Source organism: Balaenoptera physalus (genome assembly GCF_965194825.1).
Source record: "Balaenoptera physalus genome assembly, chromosome: 6".
Lineage (NCBI taxonomy): Eukaryota > Metazoa > Chordata > Mammalia > Artiodactyla > Balaenopteridae > Balaenoptera > Balaenoptera physalus.
In genome coordinates, this window is record NC_138885.1 from 35,227,322 (window position 1) to 35,253,545 (window position 26,224).

General features: G+C 40.5%; 1 protein-coding gene and 1 long non-coding RNA gene across 2 annotated transcripts in view; one reads left to right on the plus strand and one right to left on the minus strand.

Moving 5' to 3' along the window:
- Positions 1-19,810, minus strand: part of NXPH2 (neurexophilin 2) — a 99,658-nt gene extending 79,848 nt beyond the window's left edge. The window contains exon 1 of the mRNA XM_082465195.1: positions 19,307-19,810. Within this exon, the coding sequence (XP_082321321.1) occupies positions 19,307-19,357 (51 nt within the window). The 5' untranslated portion in view covers positions 19,358-19,810. The remainder of the gene's footprint in view (positions 1-19,306) is intronic.
- A 277-nt stretch (positions 19,811-20,087) lies between these two features.
- Positions 20,088-23,771, plus strand: LOC309662453. Its single transcript, XR_014264697.1, has 2 exons — positions 20,088-21,603; positions 23,188-23,771. It is a non-coding gene; the product is annotated as an uncharacterized lncRNA (long non-coding RNA).
- Positions 23,772-26,224: the final 2,453 nt, after the last annotated feature.

Sequence of the window (26,224 nt, forward strand, 5' to 3'; positions counted from 1 at the left end):
GATTCAGCTAAAGAGAAACCTAGCAGCTCTGAAATTTAGAAAAGTAAAAGCCAGGCGTCTGAAGCAAACCATTTAAAAGTGCTTGTAGGTGTTCGAAGGGGATGTCATGGGAGTAGTGCTAAATATACAAAAGGTCATCACATTTCAGAGAGTATACGGTGGCAAAGGTTTAGGCTTCTTAAAATCCAGAGTAGCATAAGGGTCAGGTACAACTGAAATTTAAGAGAGTTTCTTTCCTGGATTAGAGAAGGATGGTATGTACAGAACCGGGAAGTAGCCAGGACAACATGGGTCCCCAGAGAAAGAGCTTAGCAGGCGCTTCTGTTGGAAAGCATATTAAGCAGAGTCAAAGCTGAGTATATGTGAGAGGAGAGAAGGCAGCAGATGTGAGGACAAAAAGCACGACTTCTGCTTCTTTCATAGCACACCCTCTAGCCTACCCCTGACATATCTGGAGATGAGAGCCTTCAACTACACTCTATTGTATCGTCAACAAGGTCAACTTGACATAATAGAAGTCCATGAGCTATGACAAAGGACCAAAGGAACCAGATTTCATGCCAATACTGGCACGTCTCTCCCCATGTTTAGCAGTTTACCCAGAAGCCTTGAACATCTCAGAATTCTTAATACAAACTTCAAATCTCTCATTAATAACATTCAAAGCTGACAGCTTTTGCTCACTGCAGGCACTCATAAAAGACTGTTCTTCCATTGTAGGCATTTCATTTAGTAGCAACTTGGATACAGGTGCTTTGCCTCTACATCTCCCCAATATAAAACCAAAGACAAACAAATCAAAAGCAAATATTATAGAAGGAATGCACTTAATTACTCAGTCACGTGCCTTCACTGTGTCCGTTTTGGTCTACCAACTCAAACGATGTACAACACACGAGAAGGGCTCATTATACCCTGATATTTTTGTTGTTCAGAACCCAGAAGAAAAGCTTTTCCTGGATGAAAAATTCCTTCCCTGACAGCCTCTATGGGGTTGCTGTGGATAAACAGAGGATGCCTTTATCACATGGGAGCTTGTGGGCTGTGTCCTGCTTAAACCAGATAGCGCTCTTCAACTGAAAGTAGATCTCTCCCTTATCTGCTGGAAATATGCTTGTTTAGTATAATGAGAAGAGGGGCCATTCCCTACAGAGTCATGCCTGGCGCCTCAGGTCAGGCTGTCCCTACCTACATGCACCATTATGTAACGTTTCATCTACTTGTATAGAAGGTGGGAGAGTTGCGGCATATCTCATTGTTACAACAAAGTTACAGTGCTTATTGGTAGGGAAAGTGATGACTGTTAAAACCATAGCTGGTCTTTGAAATTTTTAAAATAATCTCAATCATGAAATGATCACCTTAATTAATGTTAAATAAAAATCTGATTCATAGTGATTACAATTTGAAAAGACAGTAAGTTAAACTATACTAAGAAAAAGCCCTTAGTATATAAATGTCAGCAAATTCAACCTATTACCTCACAAAAAAATAAATAAATGAAATAAGGAGCTTAATGTAGAAAAGCACTAAAATATCAGAATTAAAAACCAGATCAGAAATCTTGATCATAAATTTAAAATTGTTGAATGTCTAAATCCTTATTTTCAAGGTATTTTTCCACCTTATGATTGACTGTAAACTTTAGAAATAATTTTTTCCTATATTAATTATTTCTTCTCTAATTATATAAATATTGATATATTAAAAAGGACAAGAGCATGGCATATTGTACTAAAAACACGAGTCAATAATGATAGGAAGAGATTGTAAAGCATTACAAAGTGGATATTTGTGGATAAACATCTTTTGTGGCTACCTGTATTTACTTCTAAAAGGGTAAAAAATGGAACAAACCAGTTCCTTGGCTACTGAGAATATCCTTTCTTTGTTCTAATATAAGAAAACAGACTTAGTCTTGAGAGAATCAGACAGAACAAATAACAGTCTATTTTATTTTGGCACTTTAACCTAGGTGTAGAAGTTTTGCCCCAAAGGAGCCTTATGATACTGCTAAGAATAAGAAAAGTTAAGGGCCTTTTCCCATGTAAATCCAGAGCTTCAAAACAAAGGGGCTTCAAGAACACTTTGAAGGAGTTCAGCGATTCTGAACAAGCAGACTTAGGGCTTGGATTTAATTTGCCAGCCAAACTTCTCTGTAATCGGTCACAGGTAGTTTTCCATTGACTTGGAAACACAGCCTATCAGGAAGGGTACTGAGTGATTTCTCTCAATGGTTCACTCATTCATTCATTCATTTGAGCACTTACTGGATGCCTACTATGTGACTGGCTGTGGTGTGACACAGATTGACATCCACATTCTCTGTGGTCATAGATTTCACTGGGGTTAAGTGGAATGCCTAGAGGAGCACCTGCAGATACAGTGCCATGAGATAAATACTACAGTGGAGGTATGCACAGTGTGCAGGAGCCCAGAGGGGCACACTTAACACAAAGGTATCTTTGGAGGGGAGATCTGAAAAGCTAGGTGACCCCTGGGGAGCTGAGGCATTCTTTCTCCTGTGTCACTGGCAGTGTAATCTGTATAACTGCAGCTCTTTTCCTCCGGGCTGGCTTATATTCCACCAACCAAGGGCCAAGGTTCCAACAGCATTATAAATTCATAAAACCAAGGGACATCTAAGAGACCATCTGCTCTAGGGGTTCCCAAATCTGGCTGGGCCCCAGCGTCACCTGGTGCCTGGGCCCCAGCCCGGAGACACTGATGTAACATGCCTGGAGACTCTGAAAACGCTCTCTCGCTGCAGCTGGCCCATGAACTAGCGTTTGGGAATCACCAACTCCTACCACCTCCATTTTCAGAAGAAGAATTTTAGAGGAAATTCACACCCACAGGACTGAACTGACTTCATCAGATTTCGGGCACATTAGGACAGCCATGGTGGAACATCTGGCAAAGAAAATTTTGGCCCAAATACTTTCAAAGAGTATTTCCAAGGTGCATGATATAAGCCATATAAAACAGGACCATTTGTACAAGGTCAAGAACTATATAATAGGAGAGAAACCGTCAAGAAAACTGGGCTTGGACTTCCCTGGTGGCGCAGTGGTTAAGAATCCACCTGCCAATGCAGGGGACATGGGTTCGAGCCCTAGTCTGGGAAGATCCTACATGCCGCAGAGTAACTAAGCCCGTGTGCCTCAACTACTGAGCCTGCACTCTAGGGCCCGCGGGCCACAACTACTGAGCCCGTGTGCCACAACTACTGAAGTCCATGAGCCACAACTACTGAGCCTGCACTCTAGGGCCTGTGCTCTGCAGCAAAAGCCACCACAATGAGTAGCCCATGCACTGCAACGAAGAGTAGCCCCCGCTCTCCGCAGCTAGAGAAAGCCCACGTACAGCAACAAAGACCCAACGCAGCCAAAAATAAAATAAATTTATTAAAAAAAAAAAAAGAAAATGGGCTTAATAAAGGTATTTGTTGCAATGAGCTATAAATTACCTCTGCTCTTCCTGGTAGGAAAAGTGAAAAAGGAACCAAATTGAGTTGAAATTCTCATTCTTTAAATAAGGATACTTGATTTAACAGGAAAACAGGTTTTTGTCCTTAGGAATATATTCTAAGGAAAGGCTTAGCATAGTGCCATGCCTACAGTAGACACTTCAACTGTCGAATAAAGCAATGAATGAAAATGTGAATACGTGTTAACCGAAAAAGTGTTTTCCTACAGTCACATCCTACATTAATCTTTGACGGAAGCTAAGAGTATATCAGTAAGTAACGGCTTATTTAGGCATTTGTACAGAGTGACAGAAGCATTATACAGGTCTGTAACTTTCACAGTAGAGACAACACATCCTCTTGCAAATGAAAAGATACCACTTTTGATGTAGTGGGAAAGGTTCAGTAGGAGAATGTCATCTGTGTGTATGTATGTGTGTACGTATTAAAGGCACGGGCCGGAATGCAGGAGCCCTGACCTGCCTGGCGTGTCTGTAACACACTCACTCGGAAAGCTACAGGAGCCTATACAAAGGCCCACCCCCCTTGACATAAAGGGATATATCCCTTTATACATCCCTGGAGTGAGAGCCCAGCTGCAGTTCACTGGGTTCTCAGATTCTATCCCAATAAGTAAGGTCATTATTTATGTATAGCTTAATTTCATGAAAATATACTCTATTTCAAATTTTAGCACCAGCTGGGATTCTTTTTACTTTTTTATTACCATGTTTATCTCTGGGGAAGAAGATGCAAGTCTTATAGTACCTTCATAGATACAATTTCTTAAAAAATGAGAATTGCCTTAAAGGAGAAACTTAATTAAAAAATGCATTCTGATGTAGGAGAAAGTGATTCATATGCCATTTATAAAAAATAAAGTAACTTACAGTGTATATTTGTAAACTTGAAAATCCCCAATTTTCAACAAAAAGAAATTCATTCTAGCCCCCTAAGAGTTGAACTGAATAGTTTTAAGCTACTTCTTAAAAATCTCAAAAACTAGATCAAATCTTCTACTCAAAAGTGTTACTGTCCTGTTTTGATATCCATAGTGTAATCTGGGTTTGTGATAAATTCTTTGAAGAATGTAATCCCACTATATTTTAATTATAACAAATAGGCACATCGAGGGTGATTTAGTTCACATTTTTATTAACCAACTATTATTTATGGTTATCATTTTCAGTTTTATTTGCTATCTTCATTACAAAGTAATGCTTCCTCATTACTGCACTGTTAAATATGGAAATTCGAAAGCTTTCCTAAAACTCTTGGAGCCAGCCCTAACAACTGGTAAGATGTGTACCTGAGGTAAGATGAAATGTGTGAACTTTTCTTGGAGGGAACTCTTATCCAGGAGAGGAATATCAGGGGGATCACTCATCAATCATTTCTCTCAAAAAGGAAAATTTGTCAGAGATGTGTGTACTGGGCACAGTGCCTGATGGACCTGGCACTCAAAAACTGAACTGAAGGAAACTTGCCTGAGATGGAAAGAAGTGTCAAGAAATAAACTAGGTCTTTGCAAAATGCTGACCCCTTCCCAACAGTTCAAAGACAAAGTATTTAATTGGGAGAGGCCAAAGAGCTCACCTGGTTCAGCTTCTCACAGCCAGGAATTCCCTTCACTGGTGGTTCTCAGTTGGGGTGTGTTTGCTTCTCAGGGGACATTTGTCAATGTCTGGAGATATTTTGGGTTGTCACAATTGGGAGAGTGTGCTGCTGGCATCTAAGTGGGTAGAGGCCAGGGATGCGGTTAAGCATCCTACAAGGCACAGGGCAGCCACTTTTCTCCCACCCCTTCCCCCCACTCAAGTAATTATCTGGCCCAAAATGTCAGTAGTGCTGAGGCTGAGAAACCCTTCCTTGAGGCATGACCCAACAGATGGCCTCTGCTTACCTCTTTTTTATAAAATGACTTTTTTTGGAGGAATGATTGGCACACAAAAAGCTATACATATTTAATGTATACAAGTTGATGAGTTTGGAGATAAGTATACACCCGTGAAAAACCATCAAACCACAATCTACACCATAAACGTATCTATCACCTCCTAGGGAAGGTGCACTTATGGCCATGTCCTGAGCATGTCTTTACAACTGCTAGACAGCTCCTTCCACTGAAAAGACCTCCTTTATTTTGAAATTCACTGATGAATGATATTTGTCAAAAGCACTACAGAAAAAGAAGGGCACAAATACAAAATCACATTTTAAGGTCAAAATGCCTTTTCCAGATGTTAATATTCATTTTCTAATCTATTTAAATGATAGAAGAAATTAGAGCACAGAGTAAATAAACTTACATACTGAATTTTTGTTGGTTGTATTATTTTTAATTCTATTATTTGGTAGCTTTTAAGGCTTTAAGTCTATTTCTTTTTTTTTTTTTCACCATGAAGATTTTTTTAAAATTTTTGATTTTTTTACTACTATGTTGCAGTTTAAATAATATCATTGACTTCTTTTTATGAAGGGTGATGACTGTGCCTATCTCCCTTTCTCCAATTCTTGGTTTTGGTTGGTTGTATTATTATTCTTAAGTCTACTTCTTAATTTATTAACATGAGACAGCTTAAGTTCTTACTATGAAAAACAAGGAAACTGATATGCTCACCTAGCTTCACCTCTTGTATTCCCTTTACCTCCAATTTTTATTATATTATTTCAGTTCATTAACGTTTATTATAGTTACATTCCTTTCTTAAACTATGTTTAAATCATTCCTGCTTTGCATACAAATCCATTTTAAACACAGCAAATTAATAAATAGCATTTATAAAACTGAATGGTTTAAATGAAATTCCCAGTAGAGCCACAGTGTGACTGGACCACACAGAAGGAAACAGAACCCACATCTCCCCTGGGTCAGAGGCTAACGGACCCTTCTCTACCCTCCTTTGCTTCTTCTGATTCATACTCAGATACCACTCTACCCCAAATCATCCCCTTGTGCTATATTCTTTCTTGCTTTGCTGATGTACTTCTTTGAGGATTTTTCCATATGGAGTGAGTGGTAACTCCCCCGAGACGCCTGCATGCTCCAAATGTCATTGTTTATTTTCTCTTCCTTCTCTTCCTCCTACTTTTCCCCTTCATGTTTGATTGATAATTTGGCTGTTGGTTCAATATTCTTTCAGAATATGCAGAAGTTTGAAGGCATTGTTCCATTGCTTCTAACATCCAGTGTGGTTAATGAGGTGTATATTTGTTTTGTTAGTAATCTCTGAAAGCTCTTAGGGTTTTCTATTTTTTCCTTTGAGTTCAGGAATTTCACCAGGATTTTATTTTTTTTTATCAGCCCATTCAACCCTGTTGACTACGTTCCTTCCCCTCATAGCCTCCTGTTATCTGTTTCTGGGGCTCCTCGCTGGATTTATCCTCTATGTCTCGTCACTCTTCTCTCGTATTTTCCACGTTGGTCTTTTGGGTCAGTCATGACAGGTTCCCCTGACTTCACCTTACAGTTCACCAGCATGACCTCTGTTCCTAGTCTTCCTAACCTTCCCCCTGATGTTTTAATTTTGTTATATATTTCACTTCCAAGAACTCCTTCTTATTACCCAGTTGATCTTTCTTCATAGCAGTCTGTGAAAAGGCCTTATTTTTAGGATGCAATATCCTCTTGACTCTCTGAGAATCCTAATTAGGAATTTTTAAAATTGAATTCTGTCCCCTGTATTATTTGTTTCTTCCAGGGTAGGTTCTGTTAGTTTCTCTTTGTCCTTCTTCTTCTTCTTATTTTTTCCTAAAGATTTCGCTTAAATGTCTGGTGATCTTGTGGTCTATGTCTATTTACGAGTGGAGATCTGGTTGATTAACACAAAGAGCTGGAATGGGTCTTCACTGTGGGTGCTTGGGTCTCTTTCTCTGAGCTCTTCCTGTGGTGGGAGTTCTGATCACGGGTTCTCTAACAGGAACATATAGTGTTGATTCCCTAGGACATGTGGAACTGTTCATCAAAGTGTCCCACCCTTCTCAAGCCAAGGCATGTGACCCAAGCCATCTAGGCTCTCTCAACCAGAACATGGCATCTTAAATGAAGTGAAAGAAAGACTCGAGAAAAAAAGACGGACATTTATTCATCACCTTGGCCAATTGATACTTTCCCGATACCTAGACCCTTGATTTTGCTCTAGATATGCCTGATTCTTCAACCTTTCCTGTGAGCTACCCTGTTTTCACAAATTTCTTCTCTAAGTTTGTCAAAGTCAGTTTCTATTGCTTACACACAAAGAACCTAAGCTGTTGCAGGTGGAAAAGAAAACTGACCTTTGTTAAGGTCAGTTTTCATAATCATCATAACCCTAAGAAATAGCTATAATTACTATTATTTCAGGAAAAAAAACCCCACTGAAATTGAGTAGATGTGTTCTCTTGTCCAAGGTGCCAGAAAAAGCATTGGAATCCAAGTCAGTCTGACATCAAAACCTATGCTTTCCCTTTACTCTGAAGTATTCATGGAGTATAAGGATACAGACCTGGTTGCAGTTAAGAGTATGTGATGAATATTGGATGGGAGATCTAAGGCTGGAGAACCAGAAAGAGAAATTTAGACTCAATGTATTAAGGAAAAGGGAATCACAATCTCGTCCTTAATAGTGGAGTGGCATAGTAAATCAAAGGAGAATTTAAGAAAGATGATCTGTGACATGTGGAATGCATTTAGAGGGCTCATGTTGGAATAAAATAGACCAGCTAGGAGGCTGCTGTAGTGATGAAATGGCAGCAGGTGGAGAGAAAGAGACAGTTTACAGATGGATTTGGAAGGAAATTTCACAGGATTTTGTGACTGAATGGATACTGTAGAGGATGAAGAAAGATGAGCCAAAAATGACTAAAAGATTTTGAGTTGCAATGAGGAAAGCTGAGTGAATGTATTTACCTTGCCTCTCTCCCAAATTTCCAATGAAATGAACTAGGAATGCAAAAACAAGAATGAGTGCCTAGTGGTGCTACCAAGAGGAAAGGATGCCAAGGGTCCACAAAATGTGAGAATCTCTGGAAGATGTAAAGAAGAGTGAATCAGAATGATGGAGAAGCCACGCGTGCTGAGCAGCCAGTAACCAAACAAAGGCAAAAGAGAACAGCGCCTGAACAGGGGTTCACCCCCCGACAGAATCCCCTCTTCTCACCACCAAAATTAGCACGGGAGGAGCTGGGCGTGCAAGCAGGCGCAGGGCAGCTACCAGGAGGTTGCATGTCCTTCACTAAAGTAGAAAGAGGGCTGAGGTCCTGAATGCTCACCCCTTAACTCCAGGCTTCATTCAACCTAGACCACTTAGTCAATTAGCTATGGGATCTGCCCCAGAAAGCTTCTATTTACAGTGGTAGACTTAGAAAGAGAATAAGGCAGTCCCTTAGCTACTATTCCAAAACAACTAATACAAACTTGGGGAAAAATACAGCATAGATCACAGGTATGGAGTAAATTTTTAAAAATTAAGGTAATGGTATTATAATTTTATTCTAAGTAAATTTGAAGACACATAAAAATGCATAATTTTCTTTAAAAATTAGTAAAAGGGATTCATATAAGCATTGAAAAAAAAAAAAAACCTGGATGGATAAGTAGCCATAAAGGAAATGAAATGTTGGTAAAAGATCTCCTCTCCTAAAACAAAAAGGTTCAAATGGATGAGAACACGACAAACTTCCAAGGGAAAAACAATTCTCAACTATTTTAACTTCTCCCACAACTGAGGGGAAAAAAAATAGAAGTCTTTCTAATTATGATCCTAGAATAATCCTGATGTGAAACCTGATATGTTTCACTTTTGCTATATTTTATTTATGAATATGGCATCACAGTCCTAAATAAAATACTAACAACATAAAACACATATATTGTGTATTAAAATATAGATAATTTAACTTTGTTTAAAAAGCATAATATTAGGAAACCTACTTATAAATAACAAACATAAATAAGTTAACATTTTTAAAATCTATGATCATTTTGAGGGATGCTAAAAACGTATCTGAAATAAGCCTCTGTGAGCCACATAATTTTATTTTAATATATAGGAAATATAGAAGTATATTCTTAACTTGATAGGTTATTTATTAGAAACTAAAGCAAACATTATATTTAGTAAAGTCTACACTGAAGTTGGAAATATGAAAAAGTATCCACTTTCACAGTGTTATTCAATAATATTCTGAAGGTTCTACCCAGTACACTACGGGATTAAATTTTAATTTAAGAGACATAAATGTTCAATAGGAAGAGCTAAATATATGATTATTTACAGGTAATATGATTGTCTATATATAAAATTCAAGACAATCAAATTAAAAATTATTAAAACTAATAATCCAGTTCAGAAATAGAACTGATACAATAAATATACTAAAATAAGTAGCTTTCTTTAAATTCCAGCAAAAATCAATTTAAAAATGTCAGGCCTAGAAATGGTAGCCACAACAACCCCATAATGTATAAAGTATCCAGGAATAGTAAAATAAACAACAATTGTGCAAGAGCAACATAAAAAAAAAAAACTATAAACGTTTAAAAGCTGTAGACAAAAAGAATTGAAAAATGGGAAATTATTTTAAAAGGAAAGAATCACAAAATAAATTCAAAGGGTTATTAAGTATAAGAACAAACTTTACCTTCTTAATAAGTAATATATAACAGATTTTAAAAACAATGAGGTGTTTTCCTCTAATAGATTGAAAAAGTAAACAAAAAACCCACTATCCAGATAGGGATATAGGATGCATATCCACTGTGAGTGGTACTGTATTTTGGTAAAGTCATTAAGGAGAAAATTTATATTTATCAAAATTCATATTGTACAATCCCAGCCTTGGACAAGTATTTTCAATTCTAGGAATTCATTTTATTTATTTATTATTATTTTTTTCTATTTTTTTAATGTTTATTTATTTATTTATTTTCTTATTAGTCATCCATTTTATACACATCAGTGTATACATGTCGATCCCAATCGCCCAATTCATCCCACCACCACCCCCCTAGGAATTCACTTTATAAATATACTCACAAATGTACTGAAAAAATTCAAGACAATCAAACTTTTCCTTAATAAGAGACTGATTAAATACATTATGGCACATCAATGCCATGAAATACTAAGAATTCTCAAAAATATAAGTTGTACATTGTATAAAAATGGCCACAGTATATTATTGCATTAAAAATACATGTTATATGATGTTATGTTGTGTTGATATAATTATGATGAAAGCATACATAGCTGTAATTTCTGGAAAGAGACACATTAAACTACTAATAGTGATTATCTCTTAGTATAAGATGGCACAAAGCAGGCAGAGGTAAGAATAGCTGCTTTAAAAATTTCTGCATGTTAAAAAAAATTAAACCAGACACCTTAGGTTGGGTTCCCCAGAAACAGACAGCAAGACAAGTGTTTGAGTGCAAGTGATTTATCGTGAAGCGCGTCCAGGGGAGTCTGGTGGGGAAGCAGGGCAGCGGGTCAGTGAACAAGAGGAAGCCATGGACATGTGTGATCTCAAGCGAAGTCCCCTTGAGGGGAGCTTTGACCTGCTCTCACAGGGACACTCCAATGTATTCCTTAAACCTCTGAGCAAGGGAGCTGGGCTTTTCACACTCTGGCACCTGTCAGTCATTTGTCAAGAGCTGTCCCAGAAGGAAGGGAACTGCAGTCTGGCTCTGAGTGCTTTCTGGCAAAGGGCATCCAACACCCCCAGGGAAATCCTTTGAAGGAGAGTTATAGGTGCCCAGTGTTAGAACAGAAACCAAAAAAGGGGAGGGCACACAGAAATGGTAAAAAAGAGATCCAAAGGGATCTGGGTGGAAAGCCAATAACATTTACTATGCTATACCACCTGTGTAATCAAACACATATTTTCATAAAAAGTAAGAAAGGGAGAGAGGGCAAGAGCAAGAATGCTACTGGTAGAGTAAAATCTATGAAAGCTCGCAAGTTCTGCAAGTCTAGTAGGTGTCAGCACCTGCTAGATGCCTCCCTCCACCCCACCGGCTCCTTCTCATATTCCCACCTATCCATTAAAAAACCAAGATTAAGTAGCCCTTCGTAGAAGTTGAAGCCCTTCTCTCTCCTCTTGTTCACCTTTTCCATCTGAAGTGGGACAGGTTGAGATCTTGAGGAATTAGAGGAACTCTCAAACCCTCTGCTGATCCTAACTGGAATTACATCACTAGGCCATCCACTGAGCCCTAAAGCTGTAAAAGCTGGAGCACCTGGAAACTAAACTCTGAGGCTAAATTCTAAACAGGACTCCCGATTAAGAGCCAGCCTCTAAAAATCTGTTTACTCTGTTAAACTTGTTTGACTTCATGACAAATTTGTGTACAACATTCCTAAAATGAATGAGTCGAGGTTTCTGCCTCGGCATGGCTACTGAGCAGAACAGAACATTTCCTAGAAACGTCCCTCAGGCCCTTCACTCTGGGGGTCTATGATGGACCTCACAGCCTTCTGCTACAAACAGATGCTACCGTGACCTTGGGGATGGACTGGGCAGACAGTTCAAGTTGTGCCTTTTGTGTGGTCGGTATACAGTCCGTCTTGGAAATCTCCCATGCCTTTGTTTCTTCATTTTTAAAATGGGTGCAATAACTATTGCTCTGTTTACCTTCCAGAGCTGACGTGAAGATGAACCATGAGATCACACACATGAAGTTATCTTACAAACCATGTAATGCTTTATACTAAGTCACTTGTCCCAACACAAAGATACCAGACATTAAGAAGCGGGACAAGGTAGTGACTTCAAGATCTGAATCCATGAATATTGGAAGGTTACTTGTTCAGGAAAGAGGTGTGTGGCTGTGGACATGTTGAGTGTGAGTTGGCAGTAAAACATCCAAGGCAAAGAAAGTGAGCTATGGAGAGATGGCTTTGGAGGCTGAGCAGTAGGGTAGGAATTGAGGTACAAATTTGGGACTCATCAACATGGAAGCAGCAGGTGAATTCATGACTATGGAAAACACACTTTTGAAAACTTCACCTCCCTTTTCATTTCTGTAGCCACATTTCTTATACTGATCCCAACTGTCTTCTGTTTGGGTTATCCAAATGCAAAACTGTATTGATAAAAATGATTGTTATCATTGCTACAAAGTGTTAAATGGTTCTTTTGAGTCCCTATTCTCTTACTGTATACGTTATCCATTCAAAATATCATGCAGATCATGGACTTTTAACAGCCATATAAATTACATATGTGGTCTCTCCCGTCAAGTAATCTCAACTATTTCCTAAGTTACAGTTTTGAGTGAATAAATATACATGCCATATAACTTAAGGTAAAACTGATGAGACTTTAAAACTGTCAATATATATGGCAATGCTTGAAAATCACAATCTTGCATAATCTTGAATAAAGAGATGTACTTAAGTGTTTTTATGACCTGAGAATCCTTTTATTTGGCCCAAACCGGCACTATCACAAAGTCGTTTCGTTTTTAAAGACATTCATGTTGTTTAAAATATAGTTGGACTGAACCCCAGGACTAGTCAGTCTGTTTCAGTTGACTTGTCCCCTGATGTTAAAACCATTAGCAATTTCTTCCATCTTTGATAGGTCTCACATGCTAGTTCTTTCTTGGTTTTCTTTTTAAAATTTCATACCATTTACATCAGAACTCCCAAGACCTTTGGAGTTAGTGAAAAGTATTCCTGATTTAAATAGGTTGGATTCTAATGAGGCGTACAAAAAGTCACATGCTAGTTTTCTGGTTGAAGTACAGTATTAAGCTGTAACGCTGCTTATCTTAATAATTAGAATTTAACTGAGAGCCAATTTACTTTTTATTTAAATTAAAGAAATGAGTAGATGTTAGTGGTTTACAATTTAAAAATGGTATAGAGGGGGAAAAGCCCTTATTGTACCATTTTAATTTAAATTTTATTGATTTTGCTGATTATATGTGTTAAATAAGTATTTGTCAATTCCCTTTGCCTAGTTTCACTAAATTGTCCTTTTCCATAAGAAGATATAACATTAATCAGTCTTGTAGTATTTAAAATCTATTTCTAAATATATGTACCATTTGTGATATGGTTAACAGCACAAACTCCATGTAAAACTTATATTTAAAGCAATTATGTTTGTAGGTAAGACATACTTTAAATTGTACAGTAAAGATGTACATAATTCATAAAAAGAAAAATACAGGAACACTGTTACTGTACATTAAAAAAAGGAAAGAGATGTTAGAAATCATTTTTCATTCTCTTTATCACTGATGACGTCATTGTACAGATGAGGGATTTGAGGTTGTTAAATGACCAGCCCAAGACACACAGACACGCGTGTGCGCACAGACACACACACACACACACACACACACACTCATATTCTCATAGCAGTTCCATTTTGTTTACTGTTATGTCCTCAATGTCTGCTACAGTCTCAGTGTAAAGTCAGGGACAAAATAGTAAATATTTGTTGAATATGCAATTTATTTAGAGATAGAACTCGTCTTTTGACTCCAAATGCATTGTTCTTTCCGGTACACAAATGGAAACTTTTAACATGTCCTTCTTGTAGATTTTTTGGGAGAACAGAATGTGATAAACTGTGTGAAAGAAACTTGAAAACAGGTAGGTATATGCAAATCTAAGAGAGCATTATTATCATTGTAGTTTAAATTTGTAAAACTTCCCAGTTTCCTTACTGTGGGTTCATAAATCTAAGAAAAGCAAAATTTACAAGAATGACAATTTTAAAGACAACTATTTTAACTTCTTGAATGATCTGGCTAGGAAAAATATTTCTTATAGCTTTTGGGTTTAGATAATGAAATATTCATTTTTAATGGTAGTTCTATAAAGAAACAGAATTCCTTATTATATACTGATCTTACAGCATAATGAACCAAACAGTTATTTGAAGGTTTTCATCTAGGTCTTCATCAACTAAAAACAACATAAATTGGAAGTTTTCAATCAATCATATCTTAGAATTCTTTATATAATATGAAAATCTATACTGTAAATTGCTTTAGATGCTTTTTTATTGAGCAAGATTTTGAAATAAAGAACAGAGTTGTCATCAATACCATTGGTCATATCACAAGTAATAAAAAATTCAAATAGATTGTTAGCAAATAAAGACTCATACAATTGTTATAAATAAAGACCAATTAAGGCATCTGAATTTGGCACAATTAAAATTATTTGTGATGAAACAGTGTTACAATATCTTACAGTGGTTCAATAAATAGGTTAACTTGGAAGAGATTATTGAAAATAATTTAAACATGCTACATTTTAAATTATAACCACTGTGCAAGAATGATATAGAAATTAGTTTGTTAAATCATCATTCCACATACTATAAGAATATCTAGAGAATAAACTCACATGGATGAGTGCTCAAAATCATTTGGACCAATTTTTTAAAGCAGCTTTAAAATAATTGACTCCCAAATCAAGATATTAAATGCCAACTTCTAACCGGCAATAATGCTTATGGCTAAGATAGAAATGAGTCTTCACAGAAATGCTGACACAGCCCTAACTGTAGGTATTTGAGCGAGTGGCTATAATTCTTTTTTCAAATCTTACCCAGCAAAGCTTCAGGTAAAAGAGACCGCAGAATATGTAAACAGTAGGAGACAGTCCTGGAGCTTTTACAAAATCACAAACCTGTGACACACTTATATTCATCTCTGATTGCTACTACTAAATAATGAAATCATTCACAATGTATTGATTAGCTCTTTAATAGATAAAAGGTGGGCAGTGTGTTGTAAAAATCAACATTTCTTAATTCATTCGTATTTGCAAGAGCTACACATTTTAAGCTGAGAATGTAAAACCTCTAAAAGTTTTTCAAAAAAGCCTTCTGCCTTATTTAGCATTTTGACCACTAATCAGAAACAATAAAAAAAAAAGAAAATTAAGAAAAAAACTACGGAACAAAAAGTAACAAGGCTTTTCTTTTCCATTCGGAAATCTATTGAGCTATAAAATAAGTTCCCAAGAGGAGTCAGTTTCCTATGTGGAAGGCATTTAAAACTGAACTACACAACCTAATCTTAAAAGAGGCCAAGGGAACACAATTTATACTGGGAGGTGAGTGGCTGGAATAGAGGACTTAATTGTCTAATCCAAGTTCTCATTTTTAAAAATGTCTAAGATAATGATGCTTTTAATGAGGAGTCAATTTCAAAGCCCAGCCAACTCTAAGTCATAACCATGATATGGTGGTATTTTCTTCTCCTCTGCGTTGTCAGCTAGGCAACAGATGACTATTTATCCGACACTGGGAAATACTGTTTTGATGTTAATTGATCAAAACTGTATGAGGGAAATTGTGATTTCTGAATGGAAGACAGTCATGAGTTATCACTTCTTGAAAATACAGAACTGGGAATAAATATATGTTATGACTATGACACTAAATAAATATTAAAATCAATAATTTGTTAAGATAAACAAAAATATCCTCAATAAGTTCATGTGGGATGATACTATCTAATGAGGATGAACTTAAAATTGTAAAACTTTGCATCACAAGTATTCTGATTTTATAGGATTCTAAAAATTTGCTAACGTGCATCGCTTTTTTAATTTATATTTTACTTGATAAACTCATCATTACATCACAGAAAAACAAGTTGAAATGTATAACAAACTAATTTTTAAAATCACCACTAAATTTTATCTTAAATTCAAGCTTATCATCCATTTAAATTCAAATTTAATCTTTTTACAATCTGCATTTTACTTAGAGGCAAAAATCACACTTATTATGAGTTACAAATAATCATGCAAATCTGTAAGAAGCTGTCAACTAGCGAAGTCTTTACCTTGTATCATGTCACAAAATAACACTCATTATAATATTAAATTCAAATGCTAATTTTTTCTTCATTAGATGGCAGACAAGAAATAATGTGCTATTAATATTTTTATAAAGATATGTTGCTGAATAAGAATTTCAAAGAAAATAATACATTCAGGATTGATACTTAATTCTGCAAATGCCTAGTAATCTTATTAATTAGGTATAGCAACGTGTCTGTTAAAACACTAGACACAGGCCAGGAAAATTGGGTAAGGACAAATCACAGACACACATACTTCACAGTTTACCTGCAATATTTATCAATTCAGCTTATTGTTTCCTTAAAACTTACAAATATCCCCCAAATAAGTAAAAATCTTCTAGTTATTGTATCAGTATTATATGATCGTGACTTATTTGGGCCCAACTCCCTCTGACTGCTTTCACATGAATCAGGCAATTTTCTTAAAATTAAAATTTCAATATCCCCAAATGAATCCACTACTCATTTAAAAATATTTAGCATTTTAGGATGGCAGTGGGAATGGAAAAGTAAAATCCAGTTCCAACAATAACCCAACCTTGTCTCCACTCCCTCCCCCCAAGGGCAGATGTACTATGTACACATGGTTCCTAGAAAATGAAAAAATTAGTTTTCAAGCATTTTATCCACTTGCTATTGGGATTTAGCAAAGAAGTTCAATATTAGCTGAAAAGGTAGACTAAAACTATAAGCCCTCCAAAGGGCCAAATTATAACTTTTTTTTTTTTTTTTTTTGGATACCTGCTGGGGTGGGGCGAATGGTGGGATTGGAGGGTGTTTTCATTTAGATCTACCCTGCTCAGCCACTCTGTTTTCCTTTCACATCCTAACCCCCTTGTGTTATAAGGCTGGAAACAGCTCTAAGATTGTGGAGAATGTAAACAGCTTTTTATCGTCCAAAAGGATGGCAGTGTAAGGAATGTATGCTTATCACACAGCTGCAGCTCCCCACCTCACTTACCATGATAAAGTGCTCCAGGAAAAAAACATTACAACCCAAGCACAATCCAAAAATGGATTAGAATTTGACATACACTTCCTTAAAAACTGATAAATCAAGCCACGCTGTAATATTAGAATCTAGCTCTTAAGGAGGGTATATAATCTTGTCAAGATGTATTTCTTATTCCCTATTGACTCTGGTGGTGTGAAAAAAAAAAAAATCTAACATTCCCAATACAGTAAACTGATAGGAGAACTTTTCCCAACACACCCCCCAATATAGCTCCTCATCTTTAAGAGTCTAATACAGTGGAACAGATACACAGTTCATGATCACTGAATGCAAAATTAAATACAAGAACTAAGAGATTCATGAAGATATTCTGAAGATCCTGCCTAAGTACCGGATTTCCCCAGATTTTTACAGTTTTACTTACACACACCATACAAATGCTGCTTTGTTAAATCACCTTTTATTGGACTCCAGATCAAACATTTCAAAAAGCAAGGGATAATGAAGACTATTATGGCATATATGTGGCATGCTTAATGCCTTAGATGTAAAATTTATTTTAACATGCCATATTGTATATAGGCAGTATGTGCCAGCTCATTCAAGGACATTTGGGAACATCACTGCATTTTCTTCTTGATGCCATTGAAGAATTTCTTAACGCTGTGCAGGTGAAGCTAATCTCTGTGGAAAAGGAATGGACAGGCCCTTTCGTGCTCTCTCCCCTTCACTAAGACATTTTAGAATTCCTTCTATCCTCAAACTTGCAGAGTATCTTTGCGTCTGCAATATCATATGTATCATAGAGAAACTTTAATAAGTTACTTGATCTTTCCCTCTAAAGGGAAATAAGAGAGAGAGAGAGAGAGAGAGAGAGAGGGAGAGAGAAAGGAAGGGAGGGAGGAAGGAAGGAAAAAAGGAAGAATCATCATGCTTGGGTTCCTTAACCCTGTTTTAACAGCCAGATTAAACTGGGTAAAGTTAAATATGAAGACCAAAGAAACCTTGGCTTCTGGAGAAAGCCCTCTTGATAGCACCGTATTAAGACAAGTGCCAAGAGAGCAGGAGAAATCCATCACAGAGGCGGACTGCGCCAAAGCAATCCCCTTCTATAATTTTACTTTAAAAGTTGTCTTCTTGAAGGTCTTACTTGGGATCTCCCTTAAACAGAATTAACTAGCAATCCATACAGCATACAGGTATATTTCGGAAGGAGAGGGTGGCGCCACGCGGGAAAAGCGAGGAGAGATGAGAGGCACCACTGGAACAGTCGCCTAGAGCCTCCCTGGCGGACCCTGCAACCACCTTCTAATACCCTTCATATTCCTCAGCGCCCCCTGAGCCGCCCAGACCAGACAGGAGAGGTCTTCGGGAACAAAATGCTTAGACACGACGGGGAGGGGGCTCCTGTGTGGAGTTGGATTTGAAAGTTACAGCCTGCGTCCCCGCCGGCACAAAACCCCATCCTAGCCCCCAGCGCCGGACGGAAAACGAAGAGAAATCCAGTCTGCCTCCCAAATCGGTCTTTTGCCTAAGTTTTTCCCCAGCAAGGAGCCACCAACCGGCCCTGAGAACGAGGATGCACGATGCCGTGGTTTAGAAGTGTTTGCGGGCATCTGGGCAAAATACCACGTGAAAAAAACCCACCAAGCCCCCCAAACTCTGGGCTAGAGGCAGGTCTTTTCAGCCCGTCCTCATCGCGTCCGTCTACCCTTATCCCCTCCTCGGCCTCTCCGCAATAGACCTCTTCCTTCTCTCACACCTTCTTCCCTGCCCCTTTCTGCCTTCTTTACCTCAGCCCTCTAGTCCCAATCCTCCATAAGCACCGCACTCGCCTCAGGCTCCCCTCTGATCCCCATTCCCTGATTCTTTCCCTTCAACCTCTAAGGCAACCCTAAACTCTCTCCACTGCCTGCGCCCCCGACCCCATGTCCCAAGCAGCCCCAGGCTCTGCTTCCGAGACGGCCGCCGGAGCGGTTTTCCCGCCGAAACGCGGCCCCGGCGCGTGAGGCGTGGGGCGTGGGGCGTGGGGCGTGGGGCGCGCGGCGGGCCGGGCACTCACCAGCTGCAGCAAGCCGGGGACCACGACGAGGGGCAGCGGCCGCAGGCGCATGGTGCCGGCTGGCGCGGCGTCTCACGAGCTGCGCGCCCTCGCCTGCCTCTCGTGCATCTCCACTTCGCGGGGCAGGACTGAGGACGCCAGGGACTCCGAGCGGCGCTTCCCTCCTGGAATCCGAGCGCAGCGCCGCGCCACGCCGCGCGGGTCCGGTGGGCGGGCTGGGAAGGGGGTGGGGGAGGGCGGGAGATGTTTCTGGGGCCCCGCGCGCCCCTCCTTGGAGGGGGCCGGAAGAGGAGCGTGGGGGGCCGCTCGAGCTCCGGCGTGCTGCGCGGGGTTCCAGCGGCGCCCGGGGCTCCCGCGTCCCGGGGTCGGGGTGAGCGCGGCGGGCGCCCGCGGGCGGGAGGCTGCGGCTCCGGCGCCTTGGTGCGGGGTTCCCGCGCGAGGCCGCTCTCGGGATCCCGGCAGAGCTGAGCGCGCCCGGGAGCCCGGCGAGGCTCGGGGCCTTCTCCGCCCCCGCCCAGCAGAGGGCCGGTTGGGCCGGGCGCCCTGCCCACTGACCAGCTCTTGTTTTGCTGGGGAGGTGGCAGCGGGGATGGGGGGGGTGGTCTCCCTGAGTGGATGCAGGAAGGAGCGCGCCGGGAGAGCACCCAGGGAGTTCGAGGGAAGGCGACGGCAGGGTCCTGAGGCGGGGCGTGGGGCGGGGGGGTGGTGGTGTGGAGGGGTGCTGGAGCCCGGGACGCCTCGGGAGAGCGCCCCGCTCCGCGGCAGCCCTGGCTCTCAGAGCCCGGCGCAGGGGGTCCAAAGTGTGGCCGGTGCGGCTGGAAGAATGTCTGGAAGTGGAAAGTAGTGGGGACCTAGAGCGACATTGAGGAGGGGTAGCGGCAGGGCTCTGAGAAACCGAGCTAGCTGTAGGGGTCCAGGCTTACCCGGGTTTGAGGATGCTATCGGCTGCTCGGTGTCCAGGAGGAGGATAGAGCTGCGCCCGAGGGGCCTGGGAGAAGAATAAGGAGAGGAGACCCTGCCGCAGCCTCCCAGTTGGGAAGTCTTGGAGAGGGATATTTCTGAGACCGCGGCTGGGCGAGGCCAGAAACCTGCTGCCTGGGATCGCTCAACCCCATGTTAACAACTCTCCATTGGAGAGATCCTTAACCTTTAACTATCTATCTCTGTGCCGGACCCTCGAGTGGAAAAGTCAAGGGGCAGTGGGGCTCAGGTACTCCCACGTTTTCAGCGGGTGAGAATTTAGACATCATCCATCAACCTCTTTATTGAACAGATGGGAAATCTGAGGTCCAGAGAGGTAAAATCAGTTCTCTAGGGATGAGTCTCTAGGCAGCTACTTCAAAAGAACACTCAAGGCAAGGCTAGTTCCTGCATCCTCTTGCAAATGAAAAACACGTTGAGGCAAGAGAGTGGAATTGAGATAGATTTTTATTTAAAAAAAACAAAACAACAAAAAGTGAAATTTGGGCTGGAATTTTAGGGGAAAAACGTTTCCATCTCCTCCTCTTACTGCTCTTCTACCCCCCAATAGAAATGAAAGGGGAGTTGGTAAGTCTTTGAATGGTGCAGGACCAAGGGCAGGAGGACTGACCTGGGTAGGGCAAGGTCCCACCCTTCCTTTCACTGGGTGTGTCAATTTTGTGCAGATGGGGAGGGAGGTCATTCCAGAGTGTTCTGGGGGTCCCAATGTGACTTTGAAAGTTGTCCCTGAGGCTGCAGGTGGGGTACCTCTCTAATACAACTCCATTCCCTGTATGGAGGAAGAGAGGCAAGCGAGGGTTGTATATCCTCCCTAACGCCTCACCTAGCCTGACTGGGGGATTCTAGGGCCCATGGCAAAGGCTGCAGCAGCAAGAACCCACTTCTGTTTGTCCTCAGACTCTTCCTTTTCCTTGCAACAGACTCAAAAACAAACAAAATCATTATTTGCATATCTAAATATATAACTCACCTCCCTATAGCTACCCTTCACCTCCACAAAAATTCTCTTTACCTAGGCTTAGAGCTCACTTCTAGAAAGTTATTCTATCCTAGAAGCATAAATAAGATAATTTCAAAAATTGGGAGCGATCTCTGTAGGTTGATCTTCTTGTCCAACTTTGTCTGTGCATTTTATTTACAGACAATCTTTGGGAAGTGATTAATAGGGAACGAGTTTGGCAGACATTAGAAGAACCCCTTTTTGGAGAGGAGCTGCTAAAGAGGAAGAAGGGCAAACAGCATTGCAAGAGGCAGTACCTCATATAGACTGAGTGTTTCTGACGGAGCCCCAGCTGACTCATCTCTAAAACCAGAAGGTGAGGTCCCTTCTTGATTTAGTAGTTTCCGATTCTGTTATCATTAGCTCTTTAAATGAGGAATGCATGACTTAACACACTATTGAAATGAATAAGTGAATTTCACTCTTTTCTTTAAATTTGTTCCTATTTCTTAGACCATTTCTACCCTTTTGGGAAATTTGTGCATAAAATTTTAGAACCTAAACTTGGACATGTGTCCTAATAATACTAAGTATTCTCACAATGGAACTTGCTGAAAGGTGTTGGATTCCAAGCTAAGAGCTAACGGACACAAGAGAACGTGTGTCCCGTTGATCAGGCTGTGGAAGAGAGAAGCACCAAGGACTCCCTTGACTAAAGTCTGGTATTACAGTGTTTATTTATAAGGTGACTACTGCTAATTTAGTGTATTCCCCCAAATTTTACTGTAAGTACTATGGGAAAGTGGAAGGAAGGAAGAAAGGAAGGAGGGAAGGAGGGAAGGAGGGAGAAAAGAAGGGGGAAAGATAGAAGCATTAAGTACATGGACTCTGTCATTCCGAACATGCAGTCTAACCAGGAAACATGCAACAAACAAAAGGCAGACAATCCAGGGGAGTTCAAGTTTAAGTGCTGCCTAGTATAGTTGGAGGAAGGACAGATCATTGTAAACCAGCATGACTGCTTCATGGCAGAGATAAAATGTGAGCTGGCTCAGTTTCTGAGAATGGCCAAGGTTAGTCTATGTGGGAGAAAATGGGGAAAGCTATTCCATGTGGGAGGAACAGCACGAGCAAATGCCCAGTGGAGGGACTTCATGTGACTTAACTGAGGGATGGACAGTCAAGTGGATCAGACTGGCTTTGAGAAAAAGGGAGAGAAAAAGTAGGTTACAAGCTAGACTGTAGAGATCTGGGAATGCCAGGCTAAATATCAATAGTTTAACTTGGTCTGCAGGAAATAAGACCAAAGTTTGGTCTTCAAACTTTTTGGAGTAGAAAAGTCAGACATCAAGTGGCATAAAGATATATGCAGTGGTAACAGGCAGGATTGTCTTAAGGAGGAAGCTGCATGAGGAGATGGTCATGGTTGCTGGAAAGAAAAGAATGGAGAGATGTGGGTGCAAGAGCTCCTACAGAGGAACAAGGAACTGAACTTGGGGTTGGAATATTGTAAAACTTTCCTGGCATATTAGAGGAATTTTTTTAACATAATTCCTTTTCCTCTTAGAGGCAATTTAACAACTGGAGAATCAGATCATTGCCTTTTCATTTTGCAAGGGTGGTTTTCCCAGTGTGAGGGGAGTGAAAATGGTCTTTCCATACAGACAAAGTAGCAGAAAGTAGAACCTACCAAATTCTACTGCCATAAGATTACACTGTAGTCTTTTAAAAAGGTAACTTATAGGGATATTGTCGATGCTTTGAGAGCCAGGCTGTCAACTTGTGGCTCACCGGGACCATTAGCTTTTTCCTTGTGCTTCTCCTCTGCACTTACTTTCTCACCCTTTACTGTTCATTAGCATCATTACCGGAACGTGGATAAGAACATCATCTGCAGTATAACATTTCAGAGCTGCGGTGGATATCAGACATTAACCAGATTTCTCACTTTACCTTTAAGGAAATGCAAGCTCAAAATGTTATGTGACTTGCATCAGGTCATCTGGAGAGAGGCATGGGCAAATCTGAAGCTTGATTCAAGGCCTTCAGTTTCTCGGCACAGTGTCTTTCCAATTCATCACTCTGCCTCAGGTATTTTTCAACTGGCCAGCAGTTGTAAAAGTTGTGATGTAGTGAATGAATGAACCTTTAGCAAATAAGAGTTACAGGAATGATCTACGGTTGTTAAAAGCCCCTGAGTCGATCTTATTATCAGGAAAAGAGGTTTGACTGTACTAAGCCTGAAGCATTGATCAGGTAATAATTTTAGAAGGGTGAGAGATATGGAGAATTACATGGCACAGGGCTCACAGGGGCTGTGCAGGCCTCAGAGGAGGAGGACTGGGGACTCAAGAACATGACAGTGCTTACCCCAAGGATAGAGGGAATTCTCAGGGACCCTTTGGACCTCTTAGACCTCTGTGATAAGAAGCTGGTGGGCTTTTTGGTAGCAATTTTTAACAACGAAAATCCTTTTGAGTTGCCATTCTTGTTGAGTAATTGAATATTCTTGAGTCGCTATTTTATTAAAATGATGCTGCGTTACATTGACTCTCAATCCTGATGGCACTGGGGACTTTAACCTCTTTAAAAGTGGACTCAAACATTGGTATTTTTCACCCGGAGATTTCACTATACAGCCATGGTTGAGAACTACTGCTCTACCGGAAACATTTTTCCCCCCTCCCTCCCTCCCTCCCTCCCTCCTTCCCTCCCTCCCCCTCCCTCCCCCTCCCTCCCCCTTCCCCCTCCCCCTCCCTCCCCTTCCCCCTCCCCCTCCCTCCCTCCCTTCCTTCCCCTCTCCCTCCCCCCCTCCCTCCCCTACAGAATCATAGGCCCCACATTTGGAATGCACTCAGGCTTTAGCAGAACATCATCAGAACCTGTTTACATCCTTAGTTTTTATAGAACTTTTCAGGAGAGAACTGGACATTTTCTTTGTAGCCGTTTCGACACAATTGGGGGATTTATGAAGTTTTATCACAGAAACGTATCAGTTGCTCCAAGTTCAAACACAAATCAAAGAATTCTTCTACAGTGAAATTGTTTTTTGCCACAACTCTCTCTCTTCACCAGAGAGAAGAACTCTCTCTCTCAAAACCAGAGTTTTGCCACAACTCTCTCTCTTCAATTCTCTCTCTTCTCTCTTCATCTTCCCTTGGATGTCAGAAGATGCTGCCAGCAGTGTACTGGTGGCTGAAGCCACTGTCAGCAGCCAGGGGGAGAGGCTGGAGGGAGGGGAAGAGAGGCAGCCTGGGGGTCCCAGCGGGTCCTGTGATAAGAAGGTGCCTGGGTGAAGAGAGCATCACTCAAGACCGACAAGGCAGGAGAGAGCATCTCTACCAAATCAGACTGACTTTTGCAAACTTGTCACTATCTTTCCGTGTGTGTTCCCATGCATTGTTCATATATGCATGATTATTTGACTGAATAATCACCTTTTCTACTGGTGCATCGAATATGATGGATGTCATTACTAGGAAATCATTTAACCTCTTTCAGATGTAGCTTCCTATATGGAAAGAAGGCAGGAGAACAGAGCCATAGAAGGTTAGAATTGGAACATTTTGCTTAACCTTTCAGTTTATAGATGAAAAAACTGAGGCCCAGAGATGGAAAGTGATGTTCTCAAGGTCACACAACCAGACTGTGGCAGAAGAAGGCTAGACTCCAGGGTCAGTGCAAGGGGGACCTCAATCCAATCTCTTTTCATCCCAGATTTCTGTCTTCCTTCTAGGAAGACCCTAAGCATTCTCAAACTGGAAAATTTTCCTTTGATTGGCTAAGATAGCATTCTGTAAATGTGTTTTTCCCTTGCTGTCTTTTCATAATCATTGCGAATCAGGCAGTAGGCACTCCACAGCTCCAACCTACCCCAGAGTAAGCCTAGCACAGTCAAAAGAGACTTTTGGTTGCAAACACCCAAACACAACTCAAACAAATTGAGCAATTACAACAGAAAGCCATTTAATGGCTCATGGGAACAGTAAGTTCAAAGGCTGAAGGTAGTTTCAGGCAATTTGAGGCTAAATTTAAAAATTTTTGAGCAGGATATTGGGTTAGCCATTCTGTGTGTAAGTCCATGAAAGTGGGCTGGGAGCACAGCTGTAGAAAGCTTAAGGTTGCACCCTGGAGAGCAGGGAATGAAAACCTGTCCTCCTAGGAACTGACTTTTGTAAGAGCCTGACCACCTCCCAACCACCACCAATTTTCTGCAGAAGGAATTTGAAGTTGTTTCTTTAGTTTTTCACAATTTTTTTTTTCAGATGTCTTTTTCCCTTGACATGGTCTTCCCTAGCTCAGGTGCCTCCACTTTTTCTTTGATAGATATTTGAGTGATTCTCATCTCCTAGCTTCTCACACTCCAGCTTTCTGTGTCTGCTTGGACAGCAGCTTGATAACCATCACCTCGTTTAACACAGACCCATACTTGCTGTATCAGATGAACTGAGCTCCCGACATGCGGGAGATGGTTCAAAATCACGGGAGCAGCTCCCTTTACCACTTCCTGCCTCTAAGCAAACATGAGTTGGTTCTTATGCACCGTGGAAGCCGTCACTTATCAAAGCATAACAGTAGTTACCCTTACTAGTAGGTCTAACCACGCCAAGGCACTGTCCATTGGCTTCAAGCAGTTACGATTCATTTTTTGTTTATAGCCAGGTTCTTATTTATTTAAACATTGCATTCTGAAATGCATGTGGCTTTGTAGCAGGATGGATGGGTCACAACGTTTTGCCTTTTTAGTCTTTTTGTGCAAGGCAACTGGCATATTCCACTTGTGGTCTCTCTGGACCTCAACATTACCATTCAGGTGCTGCTTTCATGTTTTATTTCAGTCTGTGTCTCATGAGTGGTACTTTCCTTGTCTTCCAACAGAAATTGTGTTAGGAACCGAGTGGGCTAGTTTTCCTACCCTAATAAAGTACAGATTTACATTAAGTGGCTGCTGGCGTTTTGTACAAAAACCCCAATTTCTAGGTGTTTGAGGGCATCTC